Below are 25,581 nucleotides of genomic sequence, written 5' to 3'. Positions count from 1 at the left end.
TGTGAATTCAATATGCTTTCCTCTCGATCGCTTCTTCTTCCGCTTGAGAGCCTGCAACAAACACAAATGAACAATTAGTATTGCTCGATTGATTCAAAATGATGCCAATAAAATCATCGGGGAAGGAAATAACGTCCATGGTTATATCAAACCCAGCCTGAGCCTTATCACTGGAATTGTCCACAACATAAAAACCAAATCACGTGGTCCTGTATAGGAGTTTTGCAATGTAATATCAGTTCCATCTTTTGTGTACATTCTCGCTTTGAGGAAAAGCTGTGAAGTGTGGTAATGAATAACTCTACTGAAGAATTGACTCAATGTGCCATGGCAAGCATATACTGATGGAGACTCACGTTCTTTCCTCCTGGTGGCGACAATATAAAACCTGTTCAATAAAGATTGTTTAATGTGGAAGAGTCCTTCAAAATCACCATTTTGATGATCCATGAAGGTTTGTGATATTATAAAAAGGTGCCTCCCTCACTTCAAGCTGATTCATTCCTGTGTACATCTGAAGATACAAACAAATGTATAAAGGGCGATGCTGAGTCTGGTAGATGCCTGTATCTTGTATGATGGGATCATCACAATGTCTGATTTCCCAATCTCGGTGACTCGTGATTGACCTCGAATTCCCCTATCAATTGTTCATGCTTTTCATTGATGTTGCTTATTTTCTTTCTATTCAATCGGCTCAGATCCATATTGATTCTATGATGGACTATGCACATCAGACGTTCAATAAAGTCATAAGAGTCAAGAGGATACATACAACATCCTTTTACTCTCTTCATATAAAAGCCTCTCTATACTATTATCTTAGAAAATCATTGGGCTATTGCATGAATTATCTTCCTAAAAAAATTGGTGCCGCTTTTGATATTGAAAATATGCCCACCATCAAATATCGCTAATCAGTTACTTCAGTGGCTACTTCATATAATTAAAGCATACTGGTTGAATATAAGTAGTGGGTAAGATCTGAAAATTCGTCTTTTCCATGGTGCTTAGGACTAAAATTTTGCTAAAATTTAGAGCTCCATCACATTGCTAATGTCCACCTCTTCAATTTTCACTTTCCTGTCACCAGCTGCCATTTGGCTGTTACTGGATGAACCAACTCTTCTTGCAAATAAATCACGAGCTATTTTATGATATTATTTTTTTACTGACCCAATCTTATTGCATATTTTTGGATGAAAGTCCAAAAAATGGTAGAAAGATAAAACTTTCTTAATATTTTGAGCAAGAGTGTAATATTCCTCAAACATGATAAGCACTTCATCCCTTATGTGACTCGTTTTATCTTGTGTTGCTTTCATCTGATTCCCCTTCTTAATTACTCTCCAAAGTATTTCCATGACTGAAACATTTGTATGAGTGTTGATCACTTACATGTCATCTTTAGGATCAATATAATTTTTTTTCAGCCCCAACAGGATGGCAGGGAACTGCTCTGCTACCACTGTAAGAACCCTTTTGGTCCCAATGAGCATAAACCATTGTAATGATCAATACAAATTTTATTCACTTTTGGGGATAAAATATAATTATTTCGAGTCCCAATGATTTGGCACCTGTAACCTATACATAATAGCTTTGAGCATATACCTGAAAGAATGATGCTTGATGCAATGCTTAGGATGCTTAGTGCTATACTCATAAAGCTTTATGTTAAGTGCTTATGCTTGATGCCATGCTTATGATTGTGCAAGAACTAGTAAATACTATAATATTATTGGGAGAAATTGGTAAAGTTCGTGTAGTTGTGTTTGGTTTTGAATACTTAAAAATGTAAGAAATATGGTATTATTTGTCTTCGAATGATACTTTCAGAATAATTTCATACTTAAAAATTAATGTAATATTTATCTTAGACATCTAATGCAAGAATGGTGAAAGCTTCAGAAAATTAATATTAGAGGTGATTGCTAGGCAAATATTGTACACAAGAAAATAATGTTACTACTTTCAGGATCTTCAATATGTGGAGATGTGGGCCGAGGAGACGTTGATTGAAGAGAATTTGATTTTGGACATCTTATTCCTTCTTTACTATGAACCATTTTGCATTTGTACAGTTGATAGATTTGAAAAGTTACTTTCCATTTTCAAGGTAAAATTTTTATTTTCCATTTTCTCTTGCTGGTAGCCTGTATATGCTTAGAGAAAGCTTTTTTATGCGATGAAAACACCTTCTGTTATGTCTCTCATCTGAGGAAACACACTTCATATGTAGGAGATCGTAACTGATTACAGCCATATTGGGAAACTGGCTGTAACCCAGGTTGCTCAGAAGTATGCACAGGTTGTGAAATACCAGGTTATTCTAATTGTTATTGAAGCATTAAACTTTGAAAACCTTCTTCATATGGTGTATGAAGGAGTACCATTCAGGTGTGTTAAGATGCACAGTTTGTTTTAATGGGTTTGTTTAGCATTTTATGTCCTTGAAGAAATAATTTGTTATAAGAACTTGACCTTTATATATCTGAAATTTCTAAAATTTATTTGTTTCCATATTAGTATGCTGGTTATTCCAATGAAATTGTAGATTTAGAAATATCTTGTTAATGAAAACTATGGAAACAATGGTTTGATTGAATGGTTTTAAACAGCCAGGGTTCTCATGCATTTTCACTTGGGGACTTGCAAAAAATTGATAACTTAATTTCGGATATTACTTCATCAGAAGCTCCTGAAGTAGGTCCTATAGTTTTTGCATGGGCTATTTTCATTTCTCTTGTATCAATGCTTACAAAAACAGAAAACCAAACAAGAATGGTAAGTATACTTTCCATTGTTCTTCAGTTCTAACTATTCTTGTCTCTTTCAATCTACAATGATGCTTACAAGATGTTCAGAAAAGTTCTCTATTGTAAACAGGAAATTGATCATTCAGCCTACATTCGTCAAGCTTATGAAAGTGGAGCACCTAATACTTTTTTATTAATGCTTCAAAGTGAAATTTTCAAGGACTTGAATGTAGGTTATTTTTATACCCTTTCCATTTTCTTTGCGTCCGGAATTTATAATCTATTGCTGTCTGACTGGATAGCTTTGGCTTCTCTAGTTCTCACTATGAAACAAGAATTTTTAATCGGCAAATTTTATATTAAGCTGCTCAAGCGTGTTTTATCTTTAACTACAATATCAACTTCATCTATTTAAATACGTAAATCATTAAATGATAGCCCAGTTGAATGTTAACATCTGGTGTTCCTGTTAACAGAGCATGTGTAACATAAGATGTGACAAAAACAAAATTTCCCATTAATGTTATCATTTCATGAAGTATACATACTGTGCAATATATGTGGGAAGTCCCCACCAAAATATTGAAATTATTTTATTTGTGTTTGCTAATATTTAGCATAAGTGAAGAAATTCTATCCGTAAAGAAATTTCATGAAGTCCCGAGGATCATAATATTTTAATCTTGTCGTCTTTCTTTAAAATTTGTAAATTAGTCATGTAATCTGCTGGAATCATCTTTTGCACTTTTCAGCTATATTTGTATATATAATTTACAAAAGTGAATATTTTAGTCCATGGATGCTGTTGTTTCATCATATGAGTTGTTTTACCTTGATCAGAGGCAAGATCATCTCTGGAATTTCTCATTTGACAATTCTCTCATAGATCAATAACCTAATAGCTATTAGAGTGTTCTTTACCCAATGGCTCCATTATTCAATACCACAGTACATTTAGAATCAGCACAGCTGCATTACTTTGATCTGATCCAAGATTCATACTTTTTGACTTTTATGTCAAACATTTCTCATAGATGACAGTCAATCTTATGCTATCCATGGCTTAAGATAAGATAAGATAAATTTATTAATGTCCAACAAGAGACCACTAAAAGGGTCCAAGAGAGTGAAAGTTACAAATAGAGAGACTATTAGCAACACTATTAGCAACAGGAACACCAAATGGTGATCAAGGAAAAGCAAAACAAGAAGAAATGAGGGGAGGACTGTAAGTCATTCCTCAACTGAAAGAAATCCGTAATCAAAGGGTATCTACAGGTGCAACCAATCCTGAGCTGTCTCTGAGTACCACTGGAGATAGAGTGCTGTGGTTTGGTGAACCCCCTGAAGGGATTCACGGATCTAGTATGACCCGGAGTCTCACAGAGTGGATGTTTCGTGCCTCTAGCGGGGACACAGGTGATTATAAGTCGGTGATATGCTGATCCAAAACTTGGCTTTGGAGAAAGAGCAGCTGCAAAGTGTGATCACAGAGCTGAGTAATCTTGCAGAGGTAAAGTGTCAGGCAATCCTGATCGATGTATCTGAAAAAGACCGACAGGGACCTGTAGTCTCTAAGAAGATAGTGAAATCTCCCTCTGATCTCGTATTTGGTGGGACAACAACAAATGAAGTGGGTCTCTGTCTCCATCTCAGATAAAGTGTAGAGGTGGCAAATACGGTTAGCTCTGTCAATGTGATGTTTGTCTGAACTTGGAGCCGGTGAGGGCCTACTCGGAAAGGACCGAGAGAGCTCCACCGTTGGGTTAAATAGACAGGACGCATTAGAGTCCCATCCTTGAACTCCAAGAATTGCTCCACATAAAAGGCCCATCCATGGAGGCAACCCTCCTTGAGGCTTACTCTAGGTCGTGGTAATGTATTGCCTGTAAATGTCAAGTCTAACATGCTCATTCAATTCCTAATGAGAGGGGAGGAGGTGGGCGGGGGCATCTAATGAGAACTCATAAGGAGGGAGGTGGTCAATCTCAATCCCGACTGAGCCCAATAAGGTAGTGGCTTGGGTGTACGAGTGAGACCTTGAAGCCAGATCCAAATTGGCAATTGTGACTGAAGAGCAACGCGCCAAATATGAGCACCTATCACAACCACCAGTCAAGTCAGCAAACCCTCGTGGCAGTGAACAAACCAGATCAGATTGAAGATGGCCCCGAGTTTGAAGGGATGTACCCTGAATGTGGCCAAAATGACTGTACGCAGAGTGGATCTGTAACATCTGATAATATGTCTGAGCAGGAGCATCTGAACTCTCTTAATCGAGTCCTAGTTGGAAGCTAGGAGGGAGGGTCCCCACACCACAAAAGCATTTAATAATAAAACTGTCGGTCTGAACAAAGAGTCCAGGAGGGCCAAGTTGGAAGTAGTATCCTGAAAATGATGTCTGAAACACTGTCTCCCCAGCAAGGCAAGGGAGACCATCCTCTTAGAAAGCCTTGGCTGAATAGCCAGCCTCAAGCTGAAGCGGGGGCCAGAGAACTTAACCCCGAGGTAAGTATACGAGGAAAAAATCTCGATCTCTCAGAATGTGCCTCTTAGCAATTAATTAATAGTTGATGAACCCAGGACAAATTCATCTTAAATTTCAGTAACACAGAGTATATGCATTCCAAACAAAACAATCTCAAAAATTATGATTTCAGTTCTCTCCAGTGGCTACTCATCCTGAAAGGAGACCTTAACAGCCACTTCAGTTCTTGAATTTTACAATGATGGCATTTCATGCATATTTAAATTTATCACAAGTGATAATATCAGCTGCCCAATCTAGCAGTTGTGTTTTGGCACAGTCATTCAAATCAGTTCTGTTACCACAGTTATGATGACATGTACTCTCTAAAGTTCTGAACTCTTTAGGACATACTTTGATGGTGACATCAATTGAAATTTTTTCTGATGGCTCCTGCTGGACTGCATGAGCTTGTATTTGTTTTCTTTAGTAGACTTACCCATTTGAAGGCACTGCAAGGCAGCACCATTTCTGTGCATTTGTAGTTTGCATTAGTTGGAAGAAATCTAATCTGAGCTTTTCTATTATCAGGGGAGAATGAAATTTCACACCTGAAGCTTCAAATTATAGCATTTTGGCTTGCAATCTCGTATCCTGTTTTTGATTCAAAGTTTCAAATTATAACTTGGCAATCTGCCAACATAATAATATATTTCAGTTTCTGTGCTGCCAACACTGCAATCTGCCTACCTATAATCTGTTGGTATTATTCATCATATTCCTGTCGATCTTAAAATGGGAAATGTTCAAAGTGTTTCTAGGAATCACAAACATTTTTGGCAGGTATTTTCACTTACCTACACCATCTGAGAATTTTTAAAACACTCTTCTTTGCCTATTTGTTGCTTGAAATAAGCTTATTTTTCATGTATATGCCATCTCAACCGCTTTGAAACTTTTACCCATCCCACAATGTCAATCTGTAATTCTGATTTCATGTTCCTCTTTATGTTGTCATGCAGTCATCCCCTAAACTATATCTGGCACGTCTCCCAATATCATGCGATTCTCCATTGCGATGCATAGTCTTTTGTCATCTTCCATTTAGTGACAGCTGGGTGATGCACATGTTATGAGTCGTGTTATCATCATGACTATCTAGCTCTTTGATTTACCCACTCTATGCTAACATGTCTTATTTTGTTTTGCTACTTTTGTTTGAACTTTCCTAATTTATAGATTCGCCTTTTATAAAGAATTTATTTACAGTCCTTCAACAAACCATCATTTCTTTAATCCCTCAGCTGGTGGGCTCTCCATCTTCCCAGATGCATACACCACAATCCCCCTTCACCGAGTCAGGATTCTTTTTTAGATTTTTAAACTCCTTAGTCATCCGTAGCATATCCTTCTGCAACACTCAAACTTTCTTACTTGATTCTTTGTCACTACTACTTTCGCAAAATTAATCGTTTGAGTCTGACGATTTGTGCTTCTTCTTGCTTGTTTTTTGCTCACTCTCCAAATCCATCGCCCAATTATACGCATCTGCGTACGATGCTGGAGGTACAATCTTCATTTTCTTCTTTAGTGGCATACCTCAACATTGGGAAGAAAAATTACCATCAACATTGTTGGCGTACCTCACTTAATATAAGGTAACTACGGGACGCACTTCATTTCAGTTGATGTATGGGCAGGAGGCCGTGGTACCAACGAAATTCATGGTACCGAGTTTAAGGATCGCGATCGAGAACAAACTGGGAGATATGGGAAATCTGAGAGAGGTTGTACAATTTAAATAAACTGGATGAGCGACAACTATAGGCACAGTGGGCCACAAAAGTTACACAAAATAGGCGTAAGGTATGGCATGAGAAGCATTTAAAATTGAATAAATTTCAACTAGGCCAGTTAGTTTTGAAGTATAATGGGTAGAACGACATCAGACCAAGAAAGTTCAAAGTGAAGTGGGTAGAACCATACAAGATACGTGAAGTTGGCGATAATGAAGCAATCAAATTATGGACGTTGGACGGGAAGGAAGTGCTTGATGTAGTGAACAGGTCGAAGTTGAAAATCTACCATGAAAGAAATAATGCACCTTTGTTGATGAACGACTCAGGGAGAATATAAAAATAATAGATAAATAATGTATATATGTAAAGTAAATGTAAATAATAATAAAGAATGAAAAACGGTAAAATGGTAATATGTAATAAAATAGTAAATTGAAGGCTATATAATACACCCTATTGGTCAAGATGAACTTGTATGTAGGAGATGACCGTACTATATGACTTTGGCGAAGCACGTGTAGTGAGTCCACCGTACGTAGGAAGGAGAACATTAGTTGAGAGGATCATAGAATCATCACCGTATGATACGGTAAGAAAGTCCATAGAGAAAGCCACAGTTATAAGAGGTGTTGTATGACCATGAAGTAGTAGGTAGGGGATACTGTACGACATGAGTAGAGAAGGAAATCACACCATACAGTAGTATGGAAGGCTGAAAGGAGAGCAATATTAATATCGTATGGTATTACATTGCACAGTAGGTTTCGTACAGTTGACTAAATGCTAGGGAAGAGATAGGCACTGTATGGCTTCCATGGAACTGGAAGAGAGGAATATCGTACGGCCAGAAAGAAGATAGCGTACGACCATAAGCAATAGGAAAATAAGAGGCACCGTACAATTAGTAGTAAGGAGGAAAAGATAACGTACAATAGGTATTTGAAAGTTCCGTACAGTAACAAGGAGAATTGTAGTGAACATTGTACCAGGTAGCCATAAGCAGAGATCATACAACAAGCAAGTAGAAAGGAAGATTGTACGACAAGTAGAAAGGAGCAAAACACCATACGACCCCCATCTAGAACACTGTACAACGTAGGAAGGACATTGTACAATCAGTCAAAAGGTCACATAAGATAGGGAAAACCCGTACGGCCAATACAAAAGGGAAAAATGATATAATACGACATGCTAAGGAGCATCTAGATTGTACAGACAACATTGTGAACATAGGAACATGAAGTTGTGTATGGCTTGAGAGGATTGTGGGAGGAAGAAGCGACTCAGAGGTAGTGTACGACCTTGAATTGATAGCACCATCCGTACTATGCAAGAGGAAGGAGCAATAAAGCCATATGGAAGGCAAATTATTTTCTAAAAAGTTGTGGTGTATAGACTCCTCATGTGGGAGAAGGGAATACCATACAATTGTACGACACTGCAATAAAGGGTTACAAATACAATAAGTCTAGAAGTTACAAACTCCAATAGAAGCAAATTGAAGAGCAGTCGTAACAACCGTTGGAGAGAGGTATTCCATCCGTACGACCACGATAGATAGAAGAGTACAGTCATACATTTTTTAATTGCGTACCACCATTCGGAGAAAATTACATCTAATCTAACTATCTTTTGTCTTCTACAAGCAAAAACGACAAGAAAGGTAACAATTATGCATTCAACCAGCAGGAGAGCCTGGAAAAAAAATTTGACGAAGATTCAGCAACAACTGCAACAATGAACAAGAATGTAAAGACTTTTCCATTTGGAGTCCATGTAGCAGGAGGAACAAGTACAAGACCAAGCAAAAAGAAAGTGTAGCAACCAACACAGTTGGTTGCGACGGATAATCCCACAGCGCAAAATGTTGCATTTGAAGGATTGAATGGAGCTGAATGTAGGAAGTGGTGGCAGGAGACACCTGATAACCATCCAGTGAAGGCCAGCATTCGAAAGGCACAGGTTGAATGGGTGATACAAGTGCTTGTGTTTTATATTAGAGATTATGAAGGGTTTTTACACCTTATGATAGAAACGTATGATAGGTTCTCTCGGACTAGTACGTTTGCCTACCTTGGTTGCAACTTGGTAATATCCTTAAGACCAACAGACTTCACACGGATATTCAAGATACCTAGTCAAGCACAAGGGGGAAGGAAAATAGATAGCAAACCAAAAAAGTTGAGTCGGGAGGTAAAGACACAATTGATACAACTGGTATGTGAGGATCTGACACAGACGGAGCAAGAAGCTCTCACGGACACGTCGAGGGGTAGAGGATTGAAGAAATCCATCGTGCAGGAAGGCCACTAGCGTTGTCCTATGGACATCGTGAAGAGTCGCCTCACGAGCTCTAGTGGTGCCTCAAACATTTCATTTCCACAGGTGACGATGAAGAACGTGATTTTGCATGGAAGAGTGTACGATTGGGCTACATTGTTGGTAGAATGGATGTATGAACTTATGATATTACAGCACAAGACATTCTACATGCCGCATTATGCCATCGGGCTATTCTTGGAGGCAACGACGTGGATGATCCCCAACGATGCATTGGAGGCCAAACCAGGACCACTCGCGCCAAGCGAACTCCCGATCATTCAGTGGAGGCATCTTGATACACTTGGCACCAAGACCATGGTTAGACAGAAACAATCGAGACCAGATGGCAGAAATACTGACAGTGGTCGCGAGGAGACTTCTTCTGAGGAAAGTGGGGCCGATGGGGAGGAGGAAGAGGATGAGGAGGTAGAAGTAATTATAGCTACACTGTTGAGATTTCCACAGCCTGCACTCTTAGCGACGACACACTTGGCCTCGATAGGTATACATGGCATTTCGGGGTTTGGTCAGTTCAGGCAGCTAGTAGTGATGACTCCGGCTTCAGTTGCGATTCAGCCTGTTGTAGAGACAGGAGCTATTCCAGAGGCATTAGTCTCATCTGCCACCAACGGAGATAGTCGTTCCGGAGGTAACAATGGAGCTTGCTCACGAGGTTTTACTAGAGGTTGAGGTTGAGGTACTTGTACCTAATGTAGAGATGGATATTTAGGAAGGAGTAATGGAGTTACTGACAGGCGAGGGTTTGAGGACACTGGGTGTTCAATTGGATGTAGTGGGTTTAGATGCAATGGTTATGGTGGATACAACTTTATTAGAGTTGCCTGAGGAGCCAGACAAAGAGAGTAGAGCCCAGAAGTTGAGCATGTACTTGAGTACAAGGTTTCACCATACCCCAGCGCCTCGAATGACATACCTGCACACACTTACGTGAGAAGTAGTTTCGGAGGAAGACCCTTTACAAGCACAGGTGGAGTCGACACAAAATGATGGACTACCACATAGCGTTGTTGAGCGAATGGCGGAAATCGTAGAGAGGGCTATAGGTGTGCAGTTGCAGCCTCCAGTAGCGCCATAAATGGTGATGAGAGGCATTCTTTGTTGATATAGCGGCTCTAGTGACTCGGGCTTGCCCAGTAGTGGTCTTTGCAGAGATACATGCGTTGGACTCAGTAATAAAAAGGAACTAGAGAGAGTGGTATCCTTCATGAAATTAGGATGCCTGGCGGCCTTTACAATTTTATTTGAGGAATGGGGATGGCCAAGTGTGGAGACTGCAGAGATGCATCAGGATTGGGCCATTATGAGAGGTTTGGGTATGGAGAGCCAAGTAGAGGCTTTGACTTAGAATATAGTCGAGATACACAAGGATGCATATTACACCTTTCGGAGGAGCCAGGCAAATCAAGTAGTAGTGGAGAGGGCTCAAGAGGAGTCAGCTACCAGGCTAGCCATGGAGAGGGCAGCCTGGGAATCCGAGAGGGCAACATTGTTAGCCAGACAGAGTCCGCTACAAAAGGTGGCATCAGAGAAGGAACAGTTAGCAGTGGAGAAGGAGCGGGTGGCAGATGGGAAAGAGAGAGAATTGGGAGAGATTGCTGGGATGATGCAGTTAGCTTTAGAGCTTCAGATGGAGGCTAAAGCGGAACTGAAAGTATGAAAGGAGTAAGTGTACAAGCTACAAGCAGAGTTGAGCAAGCTTAGGGCACGAATGACCACTACACCACAGATGCATCCCTCTTCTTAGTATTTAAACATGGATGCAATTAAACGTTTTTGTAATTTGGGTTTTGTTGTAAGGGTTGTCTTTATTTTGTTGTCTAGAGAAGACTTTACTTTTTTGGGGGGATGATGTCGGTAAATTCAATATTGTAGCCGACGGGTAGAATTGTATCCGAAAGGGCACATGACGGTTAAGTCACCCCCTCGTGCAAGTATAATTACACCAACTGGAAGGGACTTTGGAACATCATTGTAATCATCATAATCATATTCTAAGCATTGGAGTACATATTGCGTATATGAATAAAATATCTGTTCTGTGTTATATCTTACTATAGTATATGCCATAAGTATCCTTTTACCCTGTACGGTAAACAATTGTCATGTCCCCTTTTCTACGCTGGTAAATTTTGATGCGACTTTAGCTTGCTTTGTCATGGTCCCATGGGCTAATCGAGATTTCTTAGGGATCAGATCGAGCTTTGGCCTAGGCAGTTCTAGTTGCCGACCAATCAGGTTTTTTCAGTGGGGTTTCCAGATACTTACTAGTTTTAGTAAGTTAGCAAGCTCAACATTCTTGGTATGAGCATCTTGTCGAGACCTTTTCGACGAGCTATCACACATTCTTATCCGAGTACATCTAATTAGTGATTTTAACGTCTGAAGTTTTGAATGGTTTATAAATAAAGTGACTTTAATAATTTAAGTTCATAATATCAAATGTCACTTTATTGTTATATGAACAAATAATTTTCTTTAGTGGGAAAAAGCTTGCAAATTTGTGTGGATACTCGTACCCACACTCTTGGTACTTGTACACACGTACCCAAGTACTAGGTACACGTATCCCCAGTACCGGGTACTCGGTCGAGAGCATCACAGCTAAGGAACTTGATAAAGGTTTCTGATTTTTTTTCAGTGTTTTGTTTGCGTATCAGCTTGTTGTTTATCAAGCTTAACTCAATACCTAATCAGTTTGAAACTTTGATACAATATTGATTAACAATAAACTTTTTCACTCTTCAAGTCAGAAGTTTATCATTTGCAATATGTCATTGTCATATGATTTATGATCTTCTTGTTCATGTTTAAAGTCTGCCTTCTCTGTTATGCATCTAAATTTTTTATTATATATTATTATTACAAACATATAACAAATCTGAAACTGAAAATAATACATTACATTTGCAAATTTTATCACTGTTCTTGTTTTGAAAAACCATTGTCATGACGCATAATTTCAGATTTTCTATAAATATAAAGTACAATTAAAATTAAAGTTTGATATACCCAAGTACCCCGGTTCCGTATTATGAAAAATACATGAACCTGTACTGGTACCCTAATTACCCCAAGTATCCTCGTCCCCATGCAACCTTGGAAAAAAGGCTATTTTTAAAGGAAATAAAGAAGTGGAGAAAGGAATGTGAAGTGTCAGCAGGTTGGGCCTAAAAGGGGAAAGAGAGCTTATTTGCAACATGCTTGGTTTTGTAATTTTGGTTTTCATTTTCTCCCTTGGAGAGTCTGCAAACTGAAAAGCTTTAGCTTTCAATAGCTTTGAGGATGCAAACTCTGGGGCTTGGAGGTAGTGGTAGGAAACCCATTGTTGCTGGAGATATCACACGGTATCTCAGTTGTACATAATTCTTTGTTTCCTTATTACCAATTTGACTGTACTCTCTGTGATTAAGATTGGATATTGCATTGTTTTGCTGAGGTATTGTAAAACAATATTATTTTTGGAATATATGTATTTCAGCTAGATATTGGTATTTGCTGAATGCATTGGGAATTATTTGCATGCAAATCTGTTGTTAAAATTTATGTATTATGTTTTGAGAAAAATTGGGGAAAATATCCGATTGGGGATATTACAGATATTTGGTCAGCATAACGCACAGATTATGTTGATTTAATTTTTGCATCAAGAATGGAAATGAATTCACACATTAAGGACCCGTTTGTTTTGTGGAATTAGAGAAAGCTAGAATTTACAAATATTGGAATTTGCCAATCCATGATGTTTTAAATTTTGGAAAATGGTTTTTGGAATATGGCTCGAACCTTTTGGTTCACCTAGAAGATGAGTGAGAATTTGCATTATTTTGCATTTGGTTCCATAAATCTGGCATTGGAATACCAATTGAATAAGTTGTATCTTAATTTTTAATTATTTTCGACTTGTTTGCACAAGGTGCATACCCATAAAATTCTGATGAATACCCAAAAATCTTCATGAAACACCTGCACAGAGAATATATAGGTAAACTTTGAATCTGACCAAAAGTTAGAGGGTTGCGTAAAACCATAGCTGGTTGAAAAAGAGGTGCCCTAAAGCAGAGCCGAATTCGAAAATCAGAGAATATTTGTTGTGGAAAACTAGAGATAGTGGCCTAGAATAAGAGCAAAGGAAAAACACAAAAAACTGCGAATCATGCACAAAGCCTTAGCTGTGCGAACAATAACGCGAGGGAAATGACATCTGTAACAAGAAAAGTGACCAATAAATAGATCTAAGTGCCAAGAAGTCCAAGAAACAGGCCACTAAATGCAAGAAAAGTCACCCAATGCCAATGAAGGACCTCCTGCAAGAAAAGCCACCCCACCCTTCGCTGCAGTTTCCACCCTCACTTGCCTCCTTTTATTTTTTATGCATTCTTGATTTTAAATCTTGGAGAGTGAAGTGTAGAAATTCCCATGTCATTGAAGAGAGGATTCTCTGTCAATCATAGGACCCGCTGCAAGTGATTGTCTGTTAAGGTTTTTGTCTACCGAGTTTGCTTACAAGTCCTTATGCTGCAAGATTAATAATGAAGGGGGAAATATTGATTTGAGAAAATCCTATTACAGTTAAAGTATTCCAGGATCCTGGATCAGCAACAGCTACTGCCCAATTTTGTCAATGCCAAGAACGAGCGACAGATAGATAAATGATAAGAAACTCTCCAACGACTTGACTTACTAGTAGCTTCGATGTATCCTTTAATTTCACCATGTGGTCAACGTCTTCAGAGATTTTTATTGGTGTTCAGCTGGAAATCTATAATGTTGCATGCAATGTGATTCAAGTGCATCTGTCCCAATTCCAATTCTAAGCTTTTAGGTGGAAGATAGGAATGCACATTTTGGGATAAAATTAGAGTATGGAAAAACTTATTCTATTTTCTTTTTTTTTGAAACAAACATAAAATTAGAAAATTCCGGTACTCCGAAATGCCAATTCCAGCCCAATTCTACGAAACCAATGGACCCTAAGAGTTGAAGGTGATGCCCAAGTGTTGGAGTTTGGAAACGAACTTTAAAATGCTTGTGTTGATGATTACTTTTCTTATTGGTGGTTACTGCTTCTGGATACGATTGTGTGATGGAAAAAATTCACACAATCATATCTAGGAACAGTAATTAGCAATTCATGGATTGTTTAATACTTTTTCTTATTTTTTGACTTTTCAGCTAAAAGGATAAGTAGGAGATAATTTCCACAGCAAGTCAAATTGTGATATTGCTATCAGGATTTAACTGTGTGATTTTGAGTCAAACTCATTGACCCATGTTTCATGAGTAGTGTTTCAACATGAATCCATCTCTCATGAGAATAAATGGAACACTAAACACTCATTGGATCTAGGTGATGCTCACAAGGGTGAAGCACCGGGACTTCCCAGGTCACCCATCCTAGTACTACTCCAGCCTGAGTGCGCTTAACTTTGGAGTTTCCTCCATGGTTAAACCCAAAGCTTGCAACCCCATTTGCAAGCTAAAAGAATGTTATTTGTCGTGAATGAGGAAACTAATGGCATTTATAATAACATGTAATTCTTGTGTCATTATAACAAATACATACAATTTTAAGTCAATTCTCCCGTAGAATTCTCAAACATATTTTTTAATATTCATTACAAATACTGTTTATACTTTGTTTGTGCACAGGATCAAGTTGCTGGGTACAAGAGCGTGTTGAAAACACTAATTTCTGCATTCATTGCAGCATATGATATAGCTAACCAGGCACGGAAAATTCTTGTACTTATTTTTACTTCTATTTACATGTTAGTATGTTGAATATCTAAGACTGCTTTTTAAAAATGTGTTTGACTGCAGATGGACGATAACATTGTTAAGTTTCTTTTGGATATCTTATGTGAAATATTTTCTGGCCAGGTTTGATGGAAATATTATTAAATTTGTTGTTGGATCATTTGAATTGATTGCAATGCTTTTTATAATGTATTCTGGGCAAAAGGGATTAATAAGTTCAAAGGACATGCCAGGAATCGCTTTGCTTGGAATTTTGGGATCGAGAAAGTGTGATTGATGGCCCGATTCAAAGTCTTCTTTTCACATTTAGGGACAATTTTCCATATCAGGCTTTGCCTATGATTCGCTTGTTGTCCTCATTATGTGAAGGAAGCTGGCCTGCTGAATGTGTGTGAGTTTCATGATTACAATATCTTTTTTATTTCTGCAAATTACATCTTTTGGAAATAGATGGCTATGTTTTGTTATCTTCTGTTTTAGTAGAAATATCCATTTTTCAGATGCTCAGTGAGGTTTGATTTTTTTGAATATTTGGCAATAATCTTTTGTGTAAACTGAGAGTTGCATTTTCAGTCTCTTAATAGTAAAGCTTTTGCAATTGTCTTAAATTGTTGTAGTTTGAGGCTTTGAAGGCTATATTATTTTTTGTGTGTTTGGTTTTCACACCATTACATAATCTTTTTTCGGATCAAAAGCAGATGAATATGATCTCATCTTTTGGTTGCAGATTTGATTTTTTGTATAGAATGTCAAAAATAACCTGCTTATTTCAGAGGAGAGGTTTCTCCTATGTAAACAATGATTTACAAAGAGTACAAGCTCATATTTCCTTGCAAGTTCCTGGAGCATCTGGATTGGTTATACCTTCTGGGACATTTGGATGTGTCATGAAGACAATAGATCAAGATGTGATTCTTGTTCGTTGGGAGGTATAGTATCTTGTATTTTGTGGTAGATGGTTTCATTTGTGAGTTTTACAATACACGTGTTTTGTGTTTTGTGATTGTGCAACAATATTTACTAGACCTTGTCATGTTGCTTACTGTACCACTTTGTATATTGTAAAAGTTCATACTGCAGTGCTATGTCTATTTCTTAAGTGTAGTCAGCAGGTGTGATCCATTAGTCTAGACTCTATTCCAGATTTCCTGTAGGCTAATTATTAGTGTTCCTGGGATTTTGAGTGATAAGGGAGAGTGATACAGGAGCATCGACGCATACGAGCAATTTGCATCATAAAAAAATATTACTTTGTTTGTTCCTGTTTTAAGTTGGATTGCTTAAGTTTGGTTTTAATTTTCAACTTAGATTTTTCAGACCAGATTGGCATTATTATAAATTGCACTGCGTTTCTGTCTGATGAATCATTGTTAAAGTCATTTCAAACATTAAAATTGAATTTTGATTATTACATGTGCCAGTGAATAGCTGTGCAGCTAAATATCTGAATAGAAAAAATAAAGTTTTGATTTAATATATTATTATTTATAAGAAACCAAAAAAGAAAAAAGAAAACTCATAGGCTGCAGATGAGAAGGAAAAGGATTTTGTGAAATTAGAAGTTCACAAGATAAGAAAAGAGGACCGCACAACTGCGGGAAGGTGAACCTGGATCACAGGGAAATTTTAAAAAGAAGGGGAAGTTAGAAGCACATAAATAAACAATGTGAATGTGCTGTGTAAAAGATAAATTAATAGAAGCACAAAAACAAATATGTGAATGTGCTGTGTAAAAGATCAGTGTGGAGAAAGTAGCGGGCTGCATAGAGAGAGAGAGAAGTCTCCATCGACAAAATGAAGAGTTAGCAAAAGAAAGTGCAGGCAGACTTGAATAAAATAAGGAAAAGCCAATGTGTGCGGAAGAGGTGTTTTCGTGCAAGCAAAGAATAGCAAGACAGAACCACTCCAGGTTGTTAGGAAAGAGACCTAGGCAACAATACAAAGAAATCTATATGCTGCATACAGGGGAAATAGCTGGCAGACACCGAACATGGAATTGAATAATATGATTTTTTTTTCAGCTAAATTAAAATTTTTAAACTTTTGAATAACAACTGATGTTCCGGATTTCTTTTCTTCTTGGTTGTGGTTTGATTTTGCTTTTTTTATGAGTTGCATTTTCTTACTGCCTGATAAGGCTCTTTCAGTTATTTTTGCTTTAGACTCTCAGCGAGCTCGGATTTAGTTATTTTTTACGGCATTGAGTTCCATTGATGTCTAGGATTATTTATGAGAATTTCCAAAGCATTTTTGGCCCTCCCGGGTTCTCCACATTTTTTGATCAAAATTTCTATTTTTAGTTTCTCTGAGTTGGTACCGATCTTAATCCCACTGCCTCATTTTCATCCCTGTGGTTTTGGGCTTCAAAGCTCTTGTAGTACTTTCAATGACTTGATTGGAGTATTTTAATTATACACCAAAGTTTTAGTTTTTATGGTTATTATGTGAGTTTCCAGATTCTCTCCAGCAACCCTCAAAGTCTGGTTGAATTCTGTACAGTCTGGCCCTTGTCAAATTCTGTCCAAATTCGCCTACAGAGCCACAGATTAACTGCAAATTCTGTCAGAGGAATCTGGGCAGAATTTGGAGCGAATTTTGAAGAATTTGCTGCAGCAGCCAAACCTGAGCCAAATTTGGTCTCAAAACAATTTTTTAATTTTTTAAAGTGTTGTTCTTGCCTAATTTGGTCTATTCGATCCTCCCAACCCTAACCACTGAAAAGGCCAAAAAAGATGGTTTTTATGTCATTTAGGGCCTGTTTGGTGAGCGGAATAGGAATACGTATTCCAAAAATTTTGAATTTCTTGTTTGGATGCACCAAAACGGGATTGGAATATGAAGCAAAAATGGAATACGTATTCCATTTTTGGCCCAAAAATGGGGTTTTGCAATTCCACCAAAATAGGTGGTATTGGAATACGTTTTCCTATTCCATTTTTATTTATTTTAGAAAACATAAATTTTCGGGTCCACGAATTCCCATCAAATATTGGCTGAACCAAACGGAGAACAGGAATACGTTCTATTCCAGAATACATATTCCAGAATATGTATTCCAGAATACGTATTCCTATTCCGCTCACCAAACGGGCCCTTATGCATTTGTTTGTGAAAATGAACCTGGTTATAGAGGAAGTCCAAATTGACGGTTATAGAGGAAGTTCTTAAAAAACATAATGATATATTCTTTGAATCCGGGGCTTAAAATCTAGATCTCAACTTTTGATCTAAATTGGTTAGAAAACCTCTAACCAATATAAAAAAACTCAGATAACTGCACTAATCTTTTGATGTTGTATGTATGGCTAAATGATGCAATTAATATACTATTGAAAAGAAATATAGATATGGTGGTGTATTTTGCTATGTTGCTTTACTATTAGCAGAGTGGTGTATGGACTTATTTGTTGTTGTCCGTCTACACACACACACATTGTTTATTTAAGAACATATGTTTTGGTATGGGTGAACCCAAAATGAATCCAAACCCAACCCAAAAAATATTTGGACGAATTTCAAACCTGAATTTATAAAGTAACATTATCTTCCCCTAATGTGCACATGTACAGAAAGAAGGTGACAGTCACACAAGCTTAGTTTATATTTTGAGAAAGGTGTCTGGGTGGAAAATGTTTTGTTTTAAATTTGAATTTGATGAATTTCCTCCAACAATTTCAAAGGTATTGGGCTCTCATTTCAGTTATACAAAAGAGCAAACATAACAGGATGCTGTTAGATTGAGTGGTAGAGTTCTTACAAGAACTGATTGAGGACAAAAGCTCTCATAGATTATTGATTTCAGATCTGAGAGATGGTCCCTAGCTGTTCGGACTGATTTCACACAAGAGTCATCTTTGTTTCCTATTTTCAGTGTTTGTCTCATTCTCTTGGGGATCTTATAGCAACCTTGCACTTCTAAATGAAAACTCAGCAAAAAGAAAAAGAAATATACAGTTTCTTTTGCTACTGCCTCACTTCCTGTTCTCCTTAGTGCTTATGGGTGATTAATGGTGCACTTTGTTGCTTTAGTTTTGATACCAAAAGTTGTTTTACTGTTCACAGCATTCTCTCCCAATTTTGCTGCTGCAATATTTAATTTGGCTTGTAAATATGGTTTGAATAGATGATGAAGCTATGTTTTGTGTATTTAGGGTCAAGTGTGGTGGAGTGAGCAAAACATAATTTTAATTTTCAATTCAAAATGGATTCCTTTTTTGCTTTTCGACTTCTCTTGAGAGGGGAGGGTGATTGATGTTTGCAATCAATGTTGATGATTTGGGTATAGCATAGGGATCTTTCTGAGGCATCCTTGTGACATTAGTATGGCTATGCATTGAAAAGGGTAGGGGCTGTGTCATTTGTGAGTATGGGTGCTAAGCCTTTTCTTTCACTTTTATTCCACAGATTACCATGGTAAATATAAAAGCACATAGAGAATATGAAAATAGCTAAAGTGTTATATATAGATAGTGTTCAATATAGAATGTGCAAATGTACACAATGTCCTACCCTGATATTTCTAATGTCCCCTCTTTAGCTCACCAGGTTTGATGGTTAGGATTATTCTATTAGTGATCCTCGAGGTTAATTAGTTAATTAAAGGGTCTTAGTCATTAGTGCTAGAGGCCATTCCCCACTCCAGAGGTCGGGGCTGCTCATGATTGTTCTTTGTTTGAGTTAGATTGGCACAGTTACTGTTTATGGTAAGTGTCTTTTTCAGGATTGGTAGAGTTTCTATCTTTAGTAGGGTGCTTGAAGAACTTAGTGGTAGTGTTGAAATTCTATAACATTGAGTGGATTAGTAATTCAAAGAATTATTATTTATAGTAAGTAATTGTTGAGGATTTGCTATATTTGGCAAAGGCACCCGGACTCGTGTGTGCGATAATAGACTCATTCATCAGTTGGCCCAGTTTGAGTGACTTACTATTTATAGTGAGTCATTTTTATCTAGTTACTATTTTTGGTAGTCTACTTGGGCGTTAGACACGTCCAATGAGTATCTGCATTATGAGTTGTTTACCCAGAGGACTTAAATATTTCCCTCCAAGACGTAATCACCATAATACATTTTATTAAAAATACATTTAATGAATTTGTCACTTAGTAATAAGCTCACTTAATTGTTTATTAAGTATGACATAATTAATAATCATGAATAAAATCAAAGCTTATCAATGATTATTAATTAAGTCATGCTTAATAAGTAATTAAGTGAACTTATTCTCGAGTGCTAAATTTATTAGATGTTTATTAAAAAAGTGTATTATGGTGCCTAAACCTTGGAGGGAAATATAAATGAATGTTATATTATAAACTCAAAAGCAAAGTTGTGGAGTGTAAGCTTGAAGCTTCTAGGTCGATTTTCTATAGGGATTTATAAATACCTTCAAATGAGAAAATAGATCATTCTATTATTTTTCTTTCACTTTGTTTTGTGTGCCACCTTCCACCTTCTTTTATTCCTCCTTATTAGATTGGGTCTGCATATTTTGCTAATTTATTCTTGCATTCTCTTATCCTGATGATGGATCAAGGAGTGTGATCCGAAATGTTGATGCTAAAAAATACACACAATCGAATCCAAAAACTAAAAATCCCTTGCGAGATGGACTATGGAAATCTGATAAGATTAATTGATCATTCTATTGTGCATTGTTGATTTGATGAAATTGTGAAAGATTCTGAGACAAGGGTTTTCAGAATGAAGAGCTTGAGAAATTGGGAATTTCTTCAGCTGGCAGGCACTTTGAACTGGTGGAACAATCCAATGAATTGTGCGGTTAGCTATGGCTACACGTAGGAGCCATGATTGAATCGAATGGTGAAAGATTTTGGTGTTGGAGTCTTTAGAAATGTTCAGAATTGTTTGTAGGTGTTAAGAACAAATACCAATCCCTACACTGCTGGATAGTCCTGCACTTGGGCTTTAAGAAGCAATTGTTGATACTTGGCTTCTACATGAGCCTAGAAAGAGCTAGTTTGTAGTGTCCATTTTTTGGGACATTAGAAATCCTAAGTCCAATCCATAAAATATTCATTTTGGTTTACAGGAGCTTACGAGATATCTGTAAAATGGCCAAATTAATATTGTAAAGGGGTTAAAGGTAACAAAGAATAATAAGATGAAAAGACAGAAGGTAGTTGAAGAGTCACTGTTGAGCACTAAAAGAGGGAGTCTCGTTCATTTTCAGCTATACTTGGATTATTATTTGTTTTGAGAATGGTGGATTGGATGTAGCCCCGGTCATCAGTGCAGTGGTTTCAACACAAAGTTCACATTGGGTCTACAGGTTCTTTTATATGTTTGCAATATTACTATTCTTGCTGTTTGTAAGATTGGATTTGGCATGTTATTGTATTGCTGATTTATAATATATTAGCAAATTTGATGTGTTAAAACTTAATATTTTAATGAGCATTATCGGTTCATTTGGTGGTTTACATTGCTCATTGGGATATGTTGAAATTTGTTTATGAGCAAAATTGGTAGACTATCCATACGGGATATTATAGTGGTATTGGAGCATCGGCCCTGTCATCCTCTTTGGGTACAATCAAGATTTGATCGAAAATATTTTTACTTGTTCATTGTTGATAATTTAGGCTGGTTTTATTTGCAAAAGATACACACACACACACACACACATATATATATATATTGTTTTCCGAAATTTATTTGGGAGTAAATGTAATGTCCCCTTGGTAACTGACTCATAAAGTTGGGATAACTGCTCAACATTTCTGATCTTTAATCTATCACATACTTACACCTAGAATAATGAATAGGTGTGGTTGCTAAGGAATGCCACAATTCTCTCTCTTCTATGACACTACAGGAAGTACTCTTACTAAAGTGAAAATAACTATTTTTATTGCCCATTCTTTTTTTAGTTTAATGAACTTTGGCCTTGAAGATTTTATGTCATACACTTTTCCTTTAGATCTCTGTTTAATCTTCTTATATCAGATTCCAACTTACGGCAATGATTGTTTCTCCTCTTTGTTGACAACCTTATAACTTTCCTTGTTTGATGACCACTATAAGATAAATAGTGGGTTTTGATTTGTGCCTCCGACTGGTTGTTTTGGGATGGTCTTAATCTCTCTATGCTTAAGAATGTATGATTGTTAAATGTAAATTATATCTGTGAGTTGATTGTGTAATTATCCAAATTTATTATCATGTTGACAGGTTAGTTTGCTAGTTGAACCCAACTCCTATGCTTCGGTTTGCTTGTATTTGTTATCTCACATCCTTTAATGCATCTTTGAACAATGCTTCAGTATTCTCAGAACATATATTCTCACTGTTAATTTCTCAAATTATTTGTGCTGGTGTCCTTGGGTTTTTGAGAATCGTGTAGTTAGATTTGTAAATGTATAGGTATATCACTTGAGCTTCAACTAATATTATCTAATCACTCCTTGTTAGTTCACCTCCTTATCCTCTCCTCATATGTTCGAATACATTGTTCCCATATAACTCCAGTTAAGTATTCTGTAATTTGTCATTATTCTGTTTGCAATCTTATTGCTGGTTATTTATGTCCTGCTCCCTTGGCTTATCACAATCTATTTCCTTCCTTTGCTCAATATGTCTTCTTTATTCTTATCATCACCAATGAAAGAGATTGTTGCATTATGGTTCATATTGAAGAATGGAACACTCGGATTTCTCCGTACCAATTTATTTGCTAAATGGTCATGGCAGTTTGCAGATAGTATGAAAGCCTCATCTGTACACGAATTATAATTGGTTGGCTTCTCTGTCAAGCCCATATCTAATTCCATTCTCTTCTGTCATTATTTTCTTAGTCTCATATGATGTGCTCAATCTGCTTTGTCTTTAATATCTATTCACTAACTCTATCCAACGCTAATACTTATCTCTTTCAATGGCAATTTCCTTTACCATGTCTTCTCAGTTGCTGTCGTCTAATCCATGGTCTGTATATTCCCTTGTTTAATACGTGGGAAGCACAATACATAAGTTTCTGACTCTTTTCATGTGTTTCCCGTGCCTCCTAACTGCGATGTCGTGGGCTCTTCTCTATCCTGAGTGAGAATCTGATTCTTAACTTTCTTGTGCTGGTGAACATTGTGTTTTGGTGTATGCGTATGGAGATGGCTTACGGTAGTTTCTTCTTCCTTTCGTTGCTCGATATCTTCCTTCCTTCTCCGAACTCAATGATACCATCGGCAAAGAAGACTTGATGGCTACATGATGTTAGCGTTGAAGATTTTACCCCCTGCTTCGTTGCCCGCCCCTTCTCTCCTAGCGAATGCCATGTGAACGAAATGCTTACTTAAAACCCCCCTCGTCGATGGTGGCTCTTTCCGAATCTAGTCTACCATTCTCTCACGTGGCTTGCTTATGACTATGTCATATTACCATGTTCTCCTTCCTCGTCTCTCTTCTCGGAATTTCCTCCATGCCATCTATATAAATATCTTTAAATTGAAAGGATGCAACCGATCTAGCATGGCTATATTATTATATAAATATATTATTAACATGATATTTTAAATGGTGTGTAACATAAATAATAATTATATTATTATATAGATCATATCCATTTCTAATATTAGAATTATTAATTTATAATAGAATATAATATTTTATTATATTCATCTTATTATTATATTAATTATAGATGATTGATTCCAAAATATATTATATTATATGTTACTAATCTCTTTAATATATTTATTAATAAAATAATAAATTACATTATAATTTGTTCTATTATTAATTTACTTATCATTAAAGTTTATAAATATGGGGACATGATAGTAAATCTGGGGAAAATATCCATTCCAGATTTAACAGTGGTATCAGAGCATTGCTATTGGTACCCTTTTGTTGAGAAGAATTTAACATATTTTTATTTTGGCTCGACTATTGTTATCAAAGGCCTTATTAATGTTGGAGACATTATTATTGGTGGTGCATATTGAAGGAGGAATTTTAATTGAAACATTAACGGGGGAGGCCCAAATGTTTTTTAAATAGATCAACAATATTATTCAGTATGGTGCGGAAGGAGTTTATACAAATGATTTCAATAAATAGTGAAAGCCTTGCTATAGTTGTCGACTCAATTTATGCTTAGTATAAGTTTGACATATGGAAGAAGAATATTAAGCCTGTCGATACCTAAACATGGGAGACTATGTTGGTTCCCAAAACCATAAATTGGAAATCCAAGAGCTTGCGAATTCTCCAACAGGATTCCACAATTAGTTCTGGCCAACAAATGAGAATCACCTTGATTCCCTTGCACTTTAGGCTCCGCTGCACCCAGGCGGGTAGACCTTCACTTCAAACGTTGACTGCCTGGTTCAAGGCTTTTTTAGAGCGAATTTAGGCTATGCGAGTTCTCCGGTTAGTAAGATCCTGAAACTCGATTAAAACAAAATTGAATGCTGATTTCTTGAAATTGATGAATATTTATGTAAGTTGTCAATAATTGAGTTGATGTTTGCAAGAAGGAAGATATAGATTTTTTGACTTAAAATATGAATCCGATAACTACAACCAGTGCCTTTGCTTATTTGGGCAACAGTGTCAAATTCAATGAAGATTATCACGTACAACTTTATAAAGTTCTATGCACTTAAACTATAAACAAATTAATAATCAAGACGCGACAGATTAAGTATATATATGCAATTTTAAGCTAGTTCGGATTGCACTTTAACTCCTAAGTTAGGGAGACAAACTGAATATAGATACCAAAACAATTCTATAATTCACTATTGATCGAGTTTAAAATGCCATAAATGACCCAATCCACTTATCCTACATTTAAATTGTTTACAAAATTTTAAGATGATTATAAAAGGACGAACCAACCGCAATTTAAATCTCGATGCCTTTTAAATAATCAAAATAGGGCCTTTTGTTTTTTATTAAAATAAAATGTTTGAATTCATATTACAAAGTCATCTTTGTTACTCCTTATTCCTCCATGCAAAAAGAAATAATCTTTCTTGTCGAATTTGTCTTATCATTTTGTCTCTCAAATAATAAACTCATAGTTATATCTAATCTTATTTTAAAGTTATGACTTTTCAAATGAAAAGTCAAACTAATTGTATTGCTATCTTTACAACATAACATAATTATATTGAACATTCTCAATTTACATAGCTTTCTTAATTTTAGTTATTTCAACCTTCCTCTTATCAAACCATACAACCATCTTCTAAATTTTCTAAGTGCAATATTTGCTTCCGCAACTGTGTATATTATGAGGGCTCAAAGATATTCCATTTTAGGCTTTGTGTCCTAGAAATTGTTGCGGCAAACTATCAAAATATTTTATTCTTCATGAAGGTATTGTGGAGCAATTTTTATGCATCCCACCAAAATATATTCAAGGGTTCATCTTTAGCAATATGTGTTAAATCTATAGTGCAGAAATCAATGGTAATAAACAGAAATAAGGAG

At 36.6% G+C, this 25,581-nt stretch overlaps 1 protein-coding gene across 2 annotated transcripts in view; it reads left to right on the top strand.

The window, feature by feature from the left end:
* The window catches only part of LOC149567622 (nucleoporin (DUF3414)), a 337,999-nt gene that overhangs the window by 55,216 nt on the left and 257,202 nt on the right, over window positions 1–25,581 (top strand). For both annotated transcript variants that reach the window (XM_089820876.1, XM_089820877.1), the window contains exons 6-13: window positions 1,979–2,119; window positions 2,243–2,400; window positions 2,622–2,787; window positions 2,890–2,988; window positions 15,018–15,095; window positions 15,189–15,248; window positions 15,359–15,516; window positions 15,853–16,054. In XM_089820876.1, coding sequence (XP_089677002.1) covers window positions 1,979–2,119; window positions 2,243–2,400; window positions 2,622–2,787; window positions 2,890–2,988; window positions 15,018–15,095; window positions 15,189–15,248; window positions 15,359–15,516; window positions 15,853–16,054 — 1,062 coding nt within the window. The remainder of the gene's footprint in view (window positions 1–1,978; window positions 2,120–2,242; window positions 2,401–2,621; window positions 2,788–2,889; window positions 2,989–15,017; window positions 15,096–15,188; window positions 15,249–15,358; window positions 15,517–15,852; window positions 16,055–25,581) is intronic.

This window comes from Cupressus sempervirens, chromosome 3 (assembly GCF_028749045.1).
Source record: "Cupressus sempervirens isolate cs-2001-9-10 chromosome 3, ASM2874904v1, whole genome shotgun sequence".
Classification (NCBI taxonomy): Eukaryota; Viridiplantae; Streptophyta; class Pinopsida; order Cupressales; family Cupressaceae; genus Cupressus; species Cupressus sempervirens.
Note: the sequence above shows the minus strand (reverse complement) of the source record. Positions and strands in the feature narration are given on the sequence as shown.